Source organism: Perna viridis, chromosome 8 (assembly GCF_037379345.1).
Source record: "Perna viridis isolate PV_CMFRI_1.1 ecotype Kerala chromosome 8, ASM3737934v1, whole genome shotgun sequence".
NCBI classification, from domain to species: domain Eukaryota; kingdom Metazoa; phylum Mollusca; class Bivalvia; order Mytilida; family Mytilidae; genus Perna; species Perna viridis.
Genome location: NC_142452.1, coordinates 7,045,240 through 7,061,671, shown reverse-complemented (window position 1 = coordinate 7,061,671; position 16,432 = coordinate 7,045,240). Strand labels below are relative to the sequence as shown.

The following is a 16,432-nucleotide window of genomic DNA, read 5'->3' as shown; positions in this document are numbered from 1 at the left end:
CGTAAATAACCATATTGGATATGCAAAAAGGCGAAGGGCATAATCTAAAATATTACGACCATTTGTTTGAACAAAGAAAGTTTGAGACCTTTACAGTCTATTTTAATAAAGTCCTATTAAATGTTGTTATCTCATGGTTACTTTCTACTCGGAGTAAATATCAGTGATCATTAACTCAATAGCTGTTATTGCCTGCTTTAAAAACGAATCTTTAATGGTAAAACGTACAAAAAATCAAATATTTAAGCAAGAACAGATTCTAGAAATAATTTGCTTCCAAGTAGATGGTAATAATTGTTTCTACAATGAATACGAAAAACTTCGCAAAATAAAACCACTGAGTCAGATTTGTCATGATATATCAAGGGTCATTTTTAATAGAGTTATAAACGAATCTACATGTACTTGTTGTACGATCATTGACAAATGTCTAATGTTTTTATTTAAAATTGTCATTTGTGGTTTAATATTCTTTATTTTTTTTTGTTTAAATTGCATTAAGGAAACGAAAATAATAAAATGGAAATCAAATCTCCAAATGAGAATAAATATTAACAAATCCGATTGAAAAAGTACAAGAAATAATAATTTATCAATAACATTAATGCGTTTAGCAAAATATCAACACCCACACACACATACAATACCAAAAGTTTCACATACAACTTTTAAAGCATATGAAAACACCATCGAGGGGTAACGTTAGGAAAGCTTCAAAACGACTAACGATAGCATAGACACATGGACACATAGACACATAGACACATGCATGATGCTTCTTTGTTTATTAAGTTGGGCATTTGCATTAATTGATATATTAAATGTTACTGCATGGTAGATTTTTCCTCATTCTTTAAACTCAAAGTTAAGGAATAATTATTTCTATCTTAGTACAGTAGTTGTTGCATATGTTTTGTTATGCATCGAATGATTTGTTTTTCACATAGTTTTGAATTATTCTTTTTGGGTGTGTATTGTATCGAATGTTATATAATCTTTTATCTGACTTTTCACGAGGACCGTTATAAATGAGCTTGTTAGTTCTTACGTACGTGAATTAGGTCGAAGAGTTTCTCTCTTTTTTTGCAGTAAGATTCCAGAATTTATATCGTTAATACTTAAAACGTCGTTCTACAATTTATGTATTGACGTTGATCAAACACTCATAAAAAACTATTTGATTGGCATAAGTTATGGGAAATACATAAAACTATCGTTTGTGGATCATCGCGGTCCGTTAACCTTTGTTCTATAACGTCACCTTTGGGAAATCACCTACCAGCTTTTGACAATTCTTACCTGTTCCCATTGAAAGTAGCGCTAAATCATTACCACAAGACAGTAATTAATACCCTTTTCGTGAAATTATTAATATATTTCTAAGTTTGTTAAAAGATTTGTTGATTTAACGGCATTTGTTACGTAAAAAAAGTTAAAAATAGAAAGAAATATATTATTATGACAGGATGTCATGACTTGTGAGAATTTTGATTATTGGGTCATTTTAACACAGTTTTACATATTTAGATACCCGCTCTATGCATGTAGTATGTTTTTTTAATATTGTTTTTAAAACATTTTGTTACCAAGATCAAATCAAACCACTTCGTGTTTGGCGTAAAGGTGGGTAAAATACGTGACCATTTTCAGATTACGATTTTGATTTCGTGTGTGGATAGAAATGACTTATTCAAAAACTGTTTAGAAAGACGTGTGAACTTTTTTGATAATAATAGATCTCCATTTATTTTTTTTTTTAAATATCCATGCAAACCATTATAATTTGCGAACGGAGAAAACGGCAACAGTGGTAGTCAAAATATACCTGAAAAAAGGGTATTATATCTCCAGAAAAAAAATATAAAAATATGTTATCTCCTTTAGCAAAATGCTAATAACTAATTTTGTTCAGTACATGCGGAAAATAATGCATCTGTAAGCTAAGGTCAAGCAATGTATTTTAACATTTATCAAAGAACATTTTTGAAAATAGTCTTCTTAAATATATCATAGCAAAAGACTTAATCTCATTCCAGTATTGTCTGTATAGAAACTTGAAACTTAATACGACAATAAGGTCATCCATAAAACCTGTAGTATTAGAAACTTAAATGTTAAAAATGACATTTCAATACATTTTTACCATCCTTCCTTCCAAAGATAGGTCAACTGATGTGAACAGCAACACATTAGATCAATCTTTTATTGATATGATATAAACGTCAAAATTCGTCAAATTTAACAATAAGATCGTCCTCTTTGACACCAATAATTCAAATTCAATTTTTAATAAGCACCTTTTGTTTACTGACTACATTCTCTTTCAATCAATCAAGTGAAAATAGATTAAATAAAAGGAATGTTCGGGTTTTGTTTAAAAGGATAACATGACAGTTATTAAATCAAATGAAATTGATCACTGTTTTTAATGAATGGTGGGATGACACACGCGTGGAAACTTAACATCACCAAAATATAAAAAACGCAAAAAGTCGCAAATAGCTACCAAAGGCCTGAGATAGCTACCAATCAAAGTGACAAGATAATTATCTACCAAAGTTACAAGATGGCTACTTAACATAATCACAAGATAGCTATCTGCAAACGTTACGAGATGGCTACATATCAGATTCACAATATAGCTGCCCATCAGTCATAAGATAGCTACCTACCAAAGTCCCGATATAGCTACCTACCAAAGTCATAAGATGGCCACTAATCAATTATTCGATTATTCGAATTGACAGAAACAATGTTAACATCTTCATGTATCAAACAAAGTGATATTATTTTCTTTTCATAGTCACAAATTTGTTGGCTAAAGACGGTCTTTCACTTAATCGCTAACTCGCACTATATTTGCAGGAATTGATATGCGTCTTTATTGTAGTTACTATATAATATACTAATTTAGTAATGGAAAATCGGTACAGCGAATATAAAATGATAATCTTTATATGTATATAAAGACTACTTTTTTTATTTAAAGAAATTGTCCAAAAAGTGTTACGGTGTAATTGAAAAATGTTAGATACACAAAATTTGCTTCAATATACAGTACTTAGTAACTTCATCCTTACAGTTCTCTCCGTTTGCTTGTTTTGGAAACTAGTATGGTCCATTGATAGACATTTTGGCGCATTTTTTATTATTCCCTACAAATTTCTTCAAATCGATGCCCTGTCTCACATGCTGTTAGATGTTTGTTTGTTTGTTGGGATTTAAACGTCTGAGCAGCAATATTTCAGCTATATTCAGACGACGAACATGAAATTGATGATGCAATGAACATGAAATGAGGATGAAATGAAAAAGGGATGGAACATAAGGATAATGGGGGTCGAGAAATTTTTTATTGCCACTTGAAATAGGGAGAGGTGGGTAGGGTCGGGCAATTTAGCCTCCTGTGGCGGAGCCCTATGGTTCCTACTCCGGGAGAATACCACAGTAGGGTTCTTTAACGTGCGAGGAACGTGGCATCTTTCCCAACACGGTGCACCACTATGGTTTGCGGTCAGGTTTTCCGTATTATAGCCTGACAACCCCAGCATGTAACACGCCAGGGGTACCCCATTCCACCACTTGGGGCACACATCCCAGTTGCTCTGTGGGCAGAGCGCCCTAGCCCCCGGCTAGGGTTCTGAGCACTATTTAGTCGCCTTTTACGACAAGCTTAGCGCTGCTGCAGGCATATTCTTTTAACACCCGGACCTGCACGGGGCCACATGCTGTTAGAATGAAATGTTTCGATATCAAAGAACAAATATGATCAGGCTATAGTATTAATAATATCTTTTTATTTTTGTCCCTGGATTACATTCTTGTGATTACCGCTATAAACTTAGTTCCCTTGATTACTCTTTTAAAGATTGTAGGATATTAATTGAACCGATGTATTTAACGCTATATCCTGAATTGATGTTTGATATTTAGTCATTTTTAATTTTGTATTATTATTATTCTTTCTTATTTTATGATTTTTTTTTTATTTTATTTTATTTTTATTTTTATTTTTTTATTTTTTATTTTATTTTATTTTATTTTTATTTTTATTTTTTTATTTTTTTATTTTATTTTATTTTTTTTTATTATTATTATTATTTTTTTTTTGGCTATTTCAACAGTTGATGTGATTTTTATCGAATGAACAGAGCTATGAAAACACGCTGTACTGAACTTTTAAACTGTAAATTGCGACAAAATATATGTATAGACTAAATATATATTTCGCAGCCTTTTCACAATACTAATTTACTGATTTAAAGATTAATTGACTGATAGATACAGAAGGATATGACTGCATTCGTGACCTACAGACAGATGTCCATTAACAATGTTTTATTCTTATTTTATAATTTATTCCTTTCTATATTTATCTCAGTGTAATTTGTGAGTATTTTTATATTCTTTATATTAGTTCTGTCAGTCATAAATATTTTGAGTCACCAATGGACTGATAATAAAGAAACTTACTTTAATGTTTTAAATGTATTTCTATATTCGTTTACTTTTGTCAACAATCCTATGTATCCCTGCTTCACTCATTCTTTTTTTTTTGTAAAAGCATATTATAATCTGTAACATTATTCGGTTTTGTCATAAGTTAGAGTATCTGAATATATCAAAGGGTTTTGAAAACTCTTCTTACGTAATTAATAAAGTAATTAAATGCAAAGTTAAAATATTCAATCTTATTTTTCGAGTATAGCGTCAGTCATTTGCTCATTTTGTTATGATTTTTTTTTGGTGGGGGAGGGGGTGTGGCATTTTTTATTAATGTATGCGAAAGTCAAGAAATGTATCTGAAAATGTCAGATCGAATTTTTCAATTTCGTAAAGGTGCTTGATTCTTGATTCAATAAGAGCAGAACTTAATATATCAGCAAATACATGATAAATGATATAGACTTATGTATGTAATTATCAAACGGCAATAATTGCGTCAAAAATACTAAATGCGATAAAAATACAAAATCGTCATATGCCAATACATTAACTGATTGTCAAACAATCATAAGTCCTTTCTATGCTATGAGCTTAGTAATATCGAGCCCTACTGTAATAAAATATGACAAACTTGTCTTCGTAATGACATGTCAAATTTTTTATTCGTCAAGCGCGCTACGAATGACAACCTTCAATAACAGGGGGTATATATTGCATGGTTTGTCCATTTATCTGTTTATGTCGACATTGTGTGTGTCTCATTAAGTGGTTCAGGTGAAACAACGCGAAACAACAGCTCACCTCCACTGTCTACCTGTGCTTTACCTGTAAGGAGCATCTTTGTGAAATACAAACAGCAAAATTATCAGTTGGCTTAAATGTTTTAGATTTAAAATAACTTGGTGACTAAAAAAATACATTTATGGACTTAGAAAATGATAAAAAGAACTAGTTTTGTGTACTGATATTCGGCAAAACTTAATAAGGAATTATACAAACCGACACCGACTTCGTAGAACCGTTCTTGTGCCTTTTCACTAATACAATTGGATTATGATACCAAGAAGTTCGGAAAATAATAATAATTGTTTACCAGGGAGGCGAAAACCTAAAAACCGTCACAGGTATATTAATTTCATACAAGTCTATTACCACAAAACTAATAAAGTTATATACAAAAGTCAAGCTATTATTTTCTCTTTCATGGTTTATTAAATGATTGTTACGATTGTTATTATTTTTGTTATAACTATTATCATTTTTTTTTTTTTTTTTTTTTTTTTTTTTTTTTTTTTTGATTTCATACTTTATTAAATTCCTTGCTTATTTATTTTATTATCTTCTTTCGTTTTTTTTTTTTTTAATGCAAAATCCAAAGTAATTGAAATACAATGTAAAAACTGGGAGATAAGGGATAACCTTGTCTGTATCACTTTCTGATTTGTAATAATTGGTATAGGTAAATTTTTATTTATGCTATGTAGTAGAATATAGTGACTAGAACTCATCATTCTTTAAAGTTATTGGTTCAACATCATGACAGAAGGAATTATGCAGAATGTAAAGAATTACCTATATCAAAACATAAATGTTTTTACTCAGCAAAAGAAAATTGTAATCATAGTAATTATCATATTATCACCCAGACGTTTTCGTTTGTTAAATCGTGAGTGTAAAGTCAGATTTCTTATTACTTTATTACATAAGTAGACGTTGTTAAATTTAGCCCACATATATTATATCCTTCATCCGGTACAACAGCCTTGCACATAAATAACTAGTGGTGTAGAAGCGGTACACTCATAAATCAACGTCGTTTCACATTTCTGGTAACATGAGGTTGGCCGCTATTTTTATTCAGGCCGTTATTTATCTCACAACTACTGACACAAAGCATGGCAGGGAATTTACAAGTAGTATATGTCCATAAACATTAATTGTCTATCTGGTAGTTTTGAACAACTATAATTGTGCATTACTTTTGAGTATATATTTCATAAAGATTCAATCACAGGTACATCCTAATGTAACTAAACTTAAAATGGCCCCCTACTTATGTCGTTTATAATATATCCCATATAGAGACGAGAAAAGCGTTTCGGGTAGTAGATAATTATATGACGGAAACGTTATTATTGACAATTGAATGTAAGGAAACATTTCAATTTTCACGTTGGAATATAAAGTACAAAAGTATATGAGAAAGGAAAACACATTTTCCGTTTTTTGTGTAATTTTGAAGAATATCTTAATTTCAAATCTAATAGTTCTCAACGCCTTGTTCACGTTTTATTTTGATAACCACAGTGTTGCTTCAACTTTAAGGGTAAATACGTATATCGTTTAAATTGATTTTTGTTTGTTTTTGTTTGTTTGTTTGGTTGGTTGGTTGGGTTTTTGTTTTTTTTGTTTTTTTGTTTTTTTGTTTTTTTTTGTTTTTTGTTTTTTTGGGGGGGTGTTTCTTTTATTTATTTATTTATTTATTTATAATCTCCACTAAATGTTATAACGCGAATTTCGATAGCACACATCTGAAGCAGTTGCCTTGAATAAGTTCTAATTTGAAGTTTGGTAGATGAAGCTCTGTAACTAATGTAAACGATGTATGTGCAGTTTTAATCATATCACGTGTCATCATCATTAAAACAAGGAAGTGGCATTTACATGTAGTTTTTATGTTAATGGGCAAATTGTTCTTACCAAGACACTTTAATTTAAAAAAGATCTTGTTTTAAAAACTATTAAATTATTGTTAACAACTTGTTTTTCCTCAATAGTTTCTACGAGATTAAAATTTATCTTTTTTACAGTTATTTCGAATGTCATCATTTTCATTATTATATATAAATGAAAAAAAAGAACACAAATAAATGCAGAATTAAAATCCTTTGTGGATTCAAAAAAAATGTTTGGCCAGGTTTGGTGTGCACGTGCAGAATTAGGCGTGAAATTAGCTTCTAGGTAAAGCAGGTCCTAGTAACATACATTTTAAGGCAATGAGCAATAATTGTAATATTAAACGTATCGCTGTTCTGCCGGAAGATGCATCGTGTCATGTGTTGATGCACAATAATACATGGTCCGAGTACCTTAACCAATCTGCTTAAATAGATTATGTTATAATAAATGAAATGTCTTGTTGGTCTTGTCATTTTTCATTTCTCATAATGAGAAACAAAAGGGTTATGAGTAAGGTGTATATCAAGTTAAATTAACATCATAGTATTTCCTCCTTGAAACAAATAATTCACATTTAAAATTAAACAGATATATAAGTTCAATATCATATGACCTTTTTTGGGGTCAATGTTTTGGATAATACTTTTCTGTTGTAATATTAAGAGAATTTAAGATGGGTTTCGTATTGTGAGGGATTTTTTATAGATATTTATTTTCGTGGGTTTCTAAAAGTGTGGTAATGAGCCGACTTTTAAAAGTGGTGGATTTGTTTTGTTAGTTACTCGTCTTTTCTTTTTTTTATCTTTTGTTGGGATATGTATTCGTGGTTTAACTATGACAACCGAGAAAACGGATTTTTAAAACGGATTTACGTTCTCATTCTTTATTTGATTTGCTCAAACTATTGCCTACTAAAGAGTTAACAAAAATGTGTATATCTTTAATTTGCTTTCTTTTAAAAGTTTACGCAATATTTATGCTTTAATTTCAGGTTAAAGAAGCGTTTATCCACTCTACTACACACACATGTAGCATTAATCTTGCTGAGTACATTAGCAGTTCTCGATGCATTTTGCGTTATTGGACAGATCTTTGCAGACATTCTGATAATGCAAGGTAATAAAAATTACATTCCTGAATTCCTACCGTATAATATGTCAATCAATCTTTGTCCATTATTGCAATGATACGGTTGATTAGTCGTTTCTTACCGACAATTGATCGATCAGTAACTGTCATTTTTATTACCACGGAGGCGAAAAAGTCATACTCATATTAACATAATACATAAAATAATAGCTAAAATGTGTATTACTACAGAGAGACGTATTATGCAACCTTCTATAACCAAATTATATTGTAAGATAGCTCCATGATATTTTGTTTTCGTTGATATGTTCCTAAAAAAGCAGGCTTTTCAATGTAATTCATATTTTACAAAAATGCTAATTGAAATGTCCTAAAAGTCGTTGTTTATCAAAATTAACAATGTATGCATTGTAGATAACTCAGCTGAAGTTTATAATAGATAATGTGATCACAAGTATAATGAACTATCGCGTTTCTAGAGCACGTTTAGATTTTCTTGAAATAACAGCTTAAAATAGCAAGGGTATTTTCGAGTAGAAAATGTAGACAAATATTGTATAAAATTTGTAAAAGCTTTAATGTCATCCTTTTTAAATTTTAATGATGAACTTTATCCTTTCAGATGAGCTTCAGGAAAAACAGCTGATGGAAGATCAAGCCAAAAAGATAATATTTGATTTATTTCCGGGTCGGTTTAATCGGACGGGTTATTTAGAAGCGGAATTTGAAACTATATTGATCATTCTTAGGGATTGCTTTCAAGAAGTGAAAGGCCCGGAAATGTCGAAAATCCAAAGAAAGTTTATACAAGAAGTTGAAAGAAGACTTCCAAATGAACATCATCATGACCATCATGGGCACGTTCACCGAAGGGCTGCGGGTGGACACCATAAACATACGTTCAAAGATTCACATAAAATCTATACACATCACATTCTTCATGAACTAACCCATGCATTCCATTTAGGGAGTTTAGTGATTTTGACCATTTTAGTTTTTGAGGTAAATATTTGTTGCAAACTTTTAAAAAAATGAACCAAGTTTATTACTCTATTATCTATTAAACAAGCATAATAATAATAGTCAAACAAATTTTCCATCTCCTGAACTGCTCCATCGAAAAAAAGATTGTGTACTGTAAAAGCATGTGTTCTTAGTTTAAAGATATGCATCAAAATTAACATATAACTTACTACATGTACTTTGTGTTCCGTTGCATGATAAATGTGTGTTGTAAGTGTCAACTATTATGCAGAACAAAATGTATACTTGTTTCTTTTTCAGACATTCCTAAAGATTTTCGCAATGGGAAAAAAGTTTTTAAATCATAAAATCGAGGTAAATAGTTTTTAGCTTTTTAAGAATTGTTTCTAGCAGCATGTTGGGCAATCTAAAAACGTATAGTGAATGCAAACAGTTTCTTTTAGAATGCTCGGGGGAAAAGCAAAATATCGGTAGCTACATACACTGAACAGTTTTCGCTTTGTACTAATGCAAAATAATGAAAAGTGAAGCTTAATGTTTGTTTTCTCCATGTACAGGTTTTCGATGCTTTCGTGGTTATTACGTCCTGGTGCTTAGATGTTGCATTTTGGGAAGGATTGTGGGCTCACCCGGAACAGGAAGCAGCTAGAATCATGATGATTTTTCTTCCCTGGAGAGTTATAAGAATAGTTACAAGTATGTATATTTTTGTTAAATCATGAATCATATGTTATTAATGGTAAAAATAAGTTGAACTACATGCGGCTTTTTTATTCTATACTGAACTAAGTCATTTTAATTTACATGTGTAAAGTATATACGGATTTCCAAAAGAAATGATTCATAAAAATTTCCACTATATAAAACTGAATTAATTACTCAAAAAAACCAATGCTGAAAAGATGAATCTGTTGAACAATGCCTTGTTCCTTAATTATCAGTGCATTAGGTCAATGATCTGTTCGTGGTTTCTCCTTTATCGCATCTTATCCCTCTTGTAACAATTTGTACAAACAAGAAAAGAAACGGTGTGGAAAATACAATTACTAACCTTATATCGTTAAGTACAACTTGTATCTATACAATATCTCCTATCGCCAATGGCTACTTGTCGTACGATTTCTCTGCTAAATACATGCATTAATCACCTCTTTTCGTGGACAACGGCAATACATTTTCACTTTTTAGATGCTAAGAACATGGTAAAACATCGCTGACACATGCCATTTTTGTCTAAAAAGCATCTAAATTGTAATCAGATATGTTGACATTTATTTTGGGAGATGAAGTAAAATAAACAAAAAGCCATCCTGGTGTTTCTTCATACAGAATCAAAATAAAAAATCTTTGAGCTTAATATTGATATGAAATGTACATTATGTATCTTGAAACTTTTAATATCATTTTAGTTCGTTATTTTTTTTTATATCCTGCAATAAAGTTATACTTTGTGTCCTGGATTCTGATTACTTTTATCGTAGTAGAGGCAAATTGTATGGGTTTTTAGTATTAAGATAGAATACCTTATATATTTATCGATCATAATAGGCATGCCAAAGTTAAAATTTCAAGTAATATTCCATATCAGTCGGACGATTTGTTTCTCCATTGATTCAGTAGATGATTTATTCCTTGACGCTTTCATTTCAATCAAAATTGTATTATTTTCTTGGTACAAGAGGTGTTCATGTTATCATATTGGTTTTTGATAAAATTATAAAATCATGATAACTTTTCCAAGTCTAAAACTTAATTGCACTTTTCTGTAATGAAATGTCTTCCATTATAATAAGATTTTCGACATTGGTATAATATAATGAGCAAATTAAGACTTATCAGATTTGTATATGCCTGGCTGAAATTTCAAATGAATCACATTACTGGAAATGATCCAAGTAAGTTAAAAAGAAGACTATTCTTGCTGACATTAATTAATTTATATCTTGTTCACCTGAGTAGAAATGTGTCGCCAAATGAATTTTTATACCTGTAATTAATTTAAATTGTCACAGTACTATTCAAAAAAGTTTCAAACAAGGAAAATACGGTCATGATTGAAAATGAAAAACATTCATTAAATTGAATAAAAGAATAAATCATACCCATTCAAACTGGATTGATATGAAAAATACAACCAAAAAAAAATTTCTTATATCGTCTAAAAGTACAAGTTTGCAATATCTGCCATAAATTGACTTTATCGGCTATATCTCAGTGATTTGATTATTTCAGTATAATATTCGGATTTTTCTACTTTCAGGTTTTGTAATGGTTATTCAGGAAAAGGACCAAGTGCAGTTAAAAATAATAAAACAGCAATATAGAGGTTCTGTAAAGAGAGCAAGTGATATGAAAATGAAAGTAGAACTATATAGGGTAAGTTATAATATGTAGCTTTTCATAATTTGTCGTGTAAGGTCCCAACCTTTTGAATAACTAAACTTTTTACATAAGATCCGTTCCAAAGGAAAATAATGATTTGTTTCACAAATAAGCCGTTTTTGAAAATGAAACTTCATTGTAGATAAAATCGGTCCCTCGCTTTTGATCTCGCCATATTAATTGATACTACAAATATTCACAGCTGTTAATATCTAAAAGATATTTTGCGTTTGTATTCACAGAAATATGTTAACTGCATTATCGACATACTTATGAACATTAGTTTAATAGTTTAACAATATCAAGATTGGAATTGTTGTTAATCAGCTTGGACAACATTGTTATGTATCTTAGATTCTTTCGTATGAACCTTGACCAGGACAATAAGGTCGCGGTTCAGATTTTGTTTCATTAGAATGTTCGCTCTGTTCACACAAATATGACAACTGTATACAATAAGTTTCTCTATAGAACATGATATGTATCAGACATTTACTTAGCCTTTTATGTCTTATTAATATGTGTTATGTTTGCCATGGGCAAAAGCTATGAAATAGTAATTAATTTTTCTGGTGTTGAATATACCAGTATAACATAAAAGTGAATATTTGTAATAAAACATTCATCACAAGGCAATCAATGTAGTATTTTAAGATCGACGTAAATCTTCAGTAATAAAATACATCATATTCATATTTTGAAAAAACTATTATATATTCACTCCTGGCAAAACAATTGAATTGAATTAGGATTTTTGTAGATTGTGTAGAAATAGTCGCATGTCATCTCTTTATCGCTTGCATAAAAGTCATGTTTAAGCAAAACGAAATAATCTTTGAATTAAGAGGTTTTTTTGCATATATGTTTCTTTGTGTTTTATCACCTTTTATCTAAATATGATATTTGGTCGTAGTTGGAACTGTAATTATGGAAAAACTTAACGGAAATGCCTTTGACATTCAATTGACGTCATTTAACAAAGTTATAAAAATTATTAAAAGTCTAACACTACTTTTAGTACTATTAATGTTACTTGAAAGCGATTTTGCATTAAATATACATCACTTATTGTAGATGGAGATGCGCCAACTACAGAGTTTATGTCGGCGCAAAGGCGCTTCAGAAAAAGAAATTCATTCATGTGCACCAGAAGGTAATATTTAATCATAAACAGATACACGTTTGATTTTAATTGAAGTGTCTATATTTACCGAGCCATTTAGGTCTAGCATTAGAATATGAAACAAACTTTATGACAGTTGTGTTAAGGACTATGCTTTGTTTAAGACAAATTTTGATTGGACTATTAAAAGTGTCGGTCAAAATAAGAATATACTGGGTATCCTTCTGATTGGTCAATTACACAATAATCATAGCTTCAAAAAAGTAATATGAAGCTTTGTAGTGATTATAACGATTTATATGTTTTCATAGGTAAACGAAGACGAAGCAGCCTTCTTCCGGTGCTTACAAGGCTGGCTTCAGTGGGTCTTCTTGGCTCAATGACAAGTTCAGCGGATTTAACGAAGGAGGCCGTCTCCAATGACACTTCTGACGAAGAAGATTCAGCAGTAGATATAAATAGCCGTCCAAATAGTAACTTTAGTAACTTTAGTAGTGATTGCTACAGTTTAGCACGGACTATATCGACCGGTAGCAGTGTTTCTGCTATTGCATTCCCGTGTAGGGGGAGTGTAGAGAATTTAGTGAGAGATAATCCAGCTTTTATTGAGGATGCTGAGGATGTTCCTCCTAACTATAGTGAGGTTGAGGAGGAAATGAACGAAGAGGTTGGTGTCAAGTTCTGAATTAGCGCTTTAATAAAAATTACTCATTTGTTATATTTTTGGTTTGGATATTTTCACCTCACTTTTTTATTTGATTTTCACTATTTCCGTTTTTTTCTATGTTTTCCCACTCAATATGTGTTGTGTATTTGCATGACCGCAGTCATTTAAATATTTGCTTTTAATATCATGTAACCATAACGCACATTGCTCATTATATGTGCTATAAAACATGTTTATGTACTCACTAACAACGTGTATTGTTATCTTGCAGGAAATGAACACACGCCTGTAGCTCTTTCACGGGAAACATTGCACTTACTAACATGGATGTGGTGTAGAATGGATCAAGGGTTGAAGCAATTAGATCTTTAGTCCCTTTTGTTGCTATATGGAAAGTGGTCAAGTTCGAGGCTTATAGCAAGAGAGTGTGTTTGTCCAGCCATCATGTGACCATTTTGGTAGACAAATGGAGTGGACTATCTAACACTATCATTAGTAATGGGAAGCTTGATATGCGTTTGAGCATTGTGATGAAGTAACGATGGAAATTTTATTTTGACAATCATTATGCATTACATTATGATATTTGAGTAGATGCGCTTGTATTCAAAATGTTAAATTTTGTACGTTTATAAGAAAAATACCAACTGTTTTAATTTTTCATTTTATGTGTGCTTAGGATTTTCTTTGCAATGGTGAAAAGCAAATGAATCGTTTCCTTTTATTGAGTATTTATTATCCATAGTGCTATCTTTGAACCTTATACTCAATACCAACTTTTGATAACACAATTGAGCATATATTATAAACATCAAATACGATTAATTTCAGGACAAGGGTGCTTCTTCGTGTGGTTACATGAATTTAATATTTTTAGCTTCAACATGATTAATTATAGAATTTTCCGTTTACTAATTAGATCAAGGTTGCCCCTGAAATTTGAAATTCTATTTAATTAGATTAGTTAAATATAAAAAAAATCGAACATAAATATGTGTTACTTTATAGTATATTTGAAAAAAAATAATATTATGTACGTGTGACCATGTTTTTTCTCGTCTTTTGTGAAACTTTGACTGTCCATAGTCTACTGTGTATATTTGTTTTCCAACATCTACTGTGAACAAGTATCGGACTTGTAATTAGAACCCAGTGGCGATTTTTTATTGCAAGAATTTGCTATTTATCAGTATTAATGAATAATTCATTATCATTATTTTTTTGCTTCATTAATTCATTTTTTGACGTGTGTTAATGTAGAAATGTTATGTATTTATATAAAGAGTCCTTCATTTCATCTCTCTGAATCATATCCATTTTCAGATATTAAATGATAAAAATTTGGCTCAGATATAACATGTCTTACATTGTTGAACAAGAATTAATCTCGTACCTGTTATATTAAAGGAAACATTACAAAAAGTGTATCATAAATAGCATTATGTTTCAATTTTTTAAAAAATGGATATGAATCGGTAGAAACCTAACATTTATATTTATAGTCTGTTCTATGTTAGTCTGTTATGGTCTCAACGACGTGGCAGTTTAAAGAGAGTGAGAGCTGCATTGTTACTACCAACCGTAACTTTTTGAAAGTGTACGATGGATATATTTATTTTATTTAAAGGTGTGAATACCAGAAATCTGAAAATCCCTAGTTTTATGTATCTTATATTTCAGATGTTATGGTAAATGGTAAAGCTCCTGAAAACAGCTTAACTGTCAATCAAGATAATGTCCCAAGTACTTCTAACATTTTAATGTCGTTGATTTAAAAAAAAAAAAGTACACACATACCCTAGCTGTGTTCAGAAACTATGGTCAAATATAAATCTAAGTAGCTTTGTTAATGTTACCTCTAAGATAGCGTTGTTTGATATGTTGTCTTAAAATTGTTAAAGAAGGAAAATGGATTTAGTGCCAAAAAAGAAACCTTGTTTGTTGAATAAGCCTAGTAAATAATTACAATGAACAATTAATTGATATATTATTAAGAATCGAGAGTGTTTCTTTGATGATCTGACTTTTAACCAGTCAAGTGTTTTTTTTCTAAAGATGGAAGTTCTAAAATTGCACGATTATTTAAATTGAATGAAACTATCGTTCAATCAGAGGAGACAATCTGCTCAGGGGTGATCATGTGCTCAGTTAGAGAAGAAAATCTCAGTCAGAGAAGTTAATCTTCTTCGTCAACCAGAGATGAATATCTTTTAAACCAGGAGACGTAAACAAATTGTAGTCAGTGAATGCAATCTCCTTAGTCAGAGAATATTAACTTCTCTGTCAGATGAAGTTGTCTCCTTAGTCAGTGCATGTACTCTCCTCACATAAGAGATAATCTCCTTAGTCAGTGGAGGTAATCTCCTCAATCAGTGGAGATAATCTCCTCAGTCAGTGGAGGTAATCTCTTCAGTCAGTGGATGTAATCTCCTCAGTCAGTTGATGTATTCTCCTCGATCAGTGGAGATAATCTCCTCAGTCAGTGGAGGTAATCTCCTCAGTCAGTGGATGTAATATCTATTTACTTCTGTGATATCTACCTTATTTTGTTACACCTCAAATTGTAAACAGATATACTTACCGTTTTCAATAAAACATTAGAAAACTAACGTATTTTCATTCTAGAGCTATTTTCAACAAGAAGAGTATTTTCCATCCGACATACATTGAGTGGTACTTCACACACACACACACACGTAATGATTCCCACTGTTTCAAATGCGTGTTACACCTCTGCGTTTTAAAATTGTGTTGAAAGTAAAACTAAAAAAATCCAAAACTTTGAAGCAAAATACTCAGGAAGTTATAGATTATACATGAAATACTCAAAACCAAACCTATAGAAATTAGTCAATTAGTGTCTCCGTCTCCCAGCTAGTCAATTAGTGTCTCCGTCTCCCAGCTAGTCAATTAGTGTTTCCGTCTCCCAGCTAGTCAATTAGTGTCTCCGTCTCCCAGCTAGTCAATTAGTGTTTCCGTCTCCCAGCTAGTCAATTAGTGTCTCCGTCTCCCAGCTAGTCAATTAGCGTCTCCGTCTCCCAGCTAGTCAATTAGTGTTTCCG

At 31.0% G+C, this 16,432-nt stretch overlaps 1 protein-coding gene across 1 annotated transcript; it reads left to right on the top strand.

Moving 5' to 3' along the window:
- The first annotated feature begins 5,209 nt into the window (after positions 1 to 5,209).
- Positions 5,210 to 15,973, top strand: LOC148609139 (uncharacterized). Its single transcript, XM_088541972.1, has 9 exons — positions 5,210 to 5,570; positions 8,117 to 8,241; positions 8,837 to 9,216; positions 9,499 to 9,552; positions 9,756 to 9,894; positions 11,459 to 11,574; positions 12,655 to 12,733; positions 13,015 to 13,370; positions 13,642 to 15,973. The coding sequence occupies exons 1-9, from the start codon at positions 5,500 to 5,502 to the stop codon at positions 13,660 to 13,662; spliced, it is 1,341 nt and encodes a 446-aa protein (XP_088398098.1). The 5' UTR covers positions 5,210 to 5,499; the 3' UTR covers positions 13,663 to 15,973.
- Positions 15,974 to 16,432: the final 459 nt, after the last annotated feature.

What these genes read in the sequence shown, in the direction of transcription:
- LOC148609139 (XM_088541972.1), top strand. Translation starts at nt 5,500, where the DNA reads ATGATACCAAGAAGTTCGGAAAATAATAATAATTGTTTACCAGGGAGG. An exon ending in AAACCTAAAAACCGTCACAG is followed by an intron (nt 5,571 to 8,116) that starts GTATATTAATTT and finishes CTTTAATTTCAG; the next exon opens with GTTAAAGAAGCGTTTATCCA. An exon ending in AGTTATAAGAATAGTTACAA is followed by an intron (nt 9,895 to 11,458) that starts GTATGTATATTT and finishes TTCTACTTTCAG; the next exon opens with GTTTTGTAATGGTTATTCAG.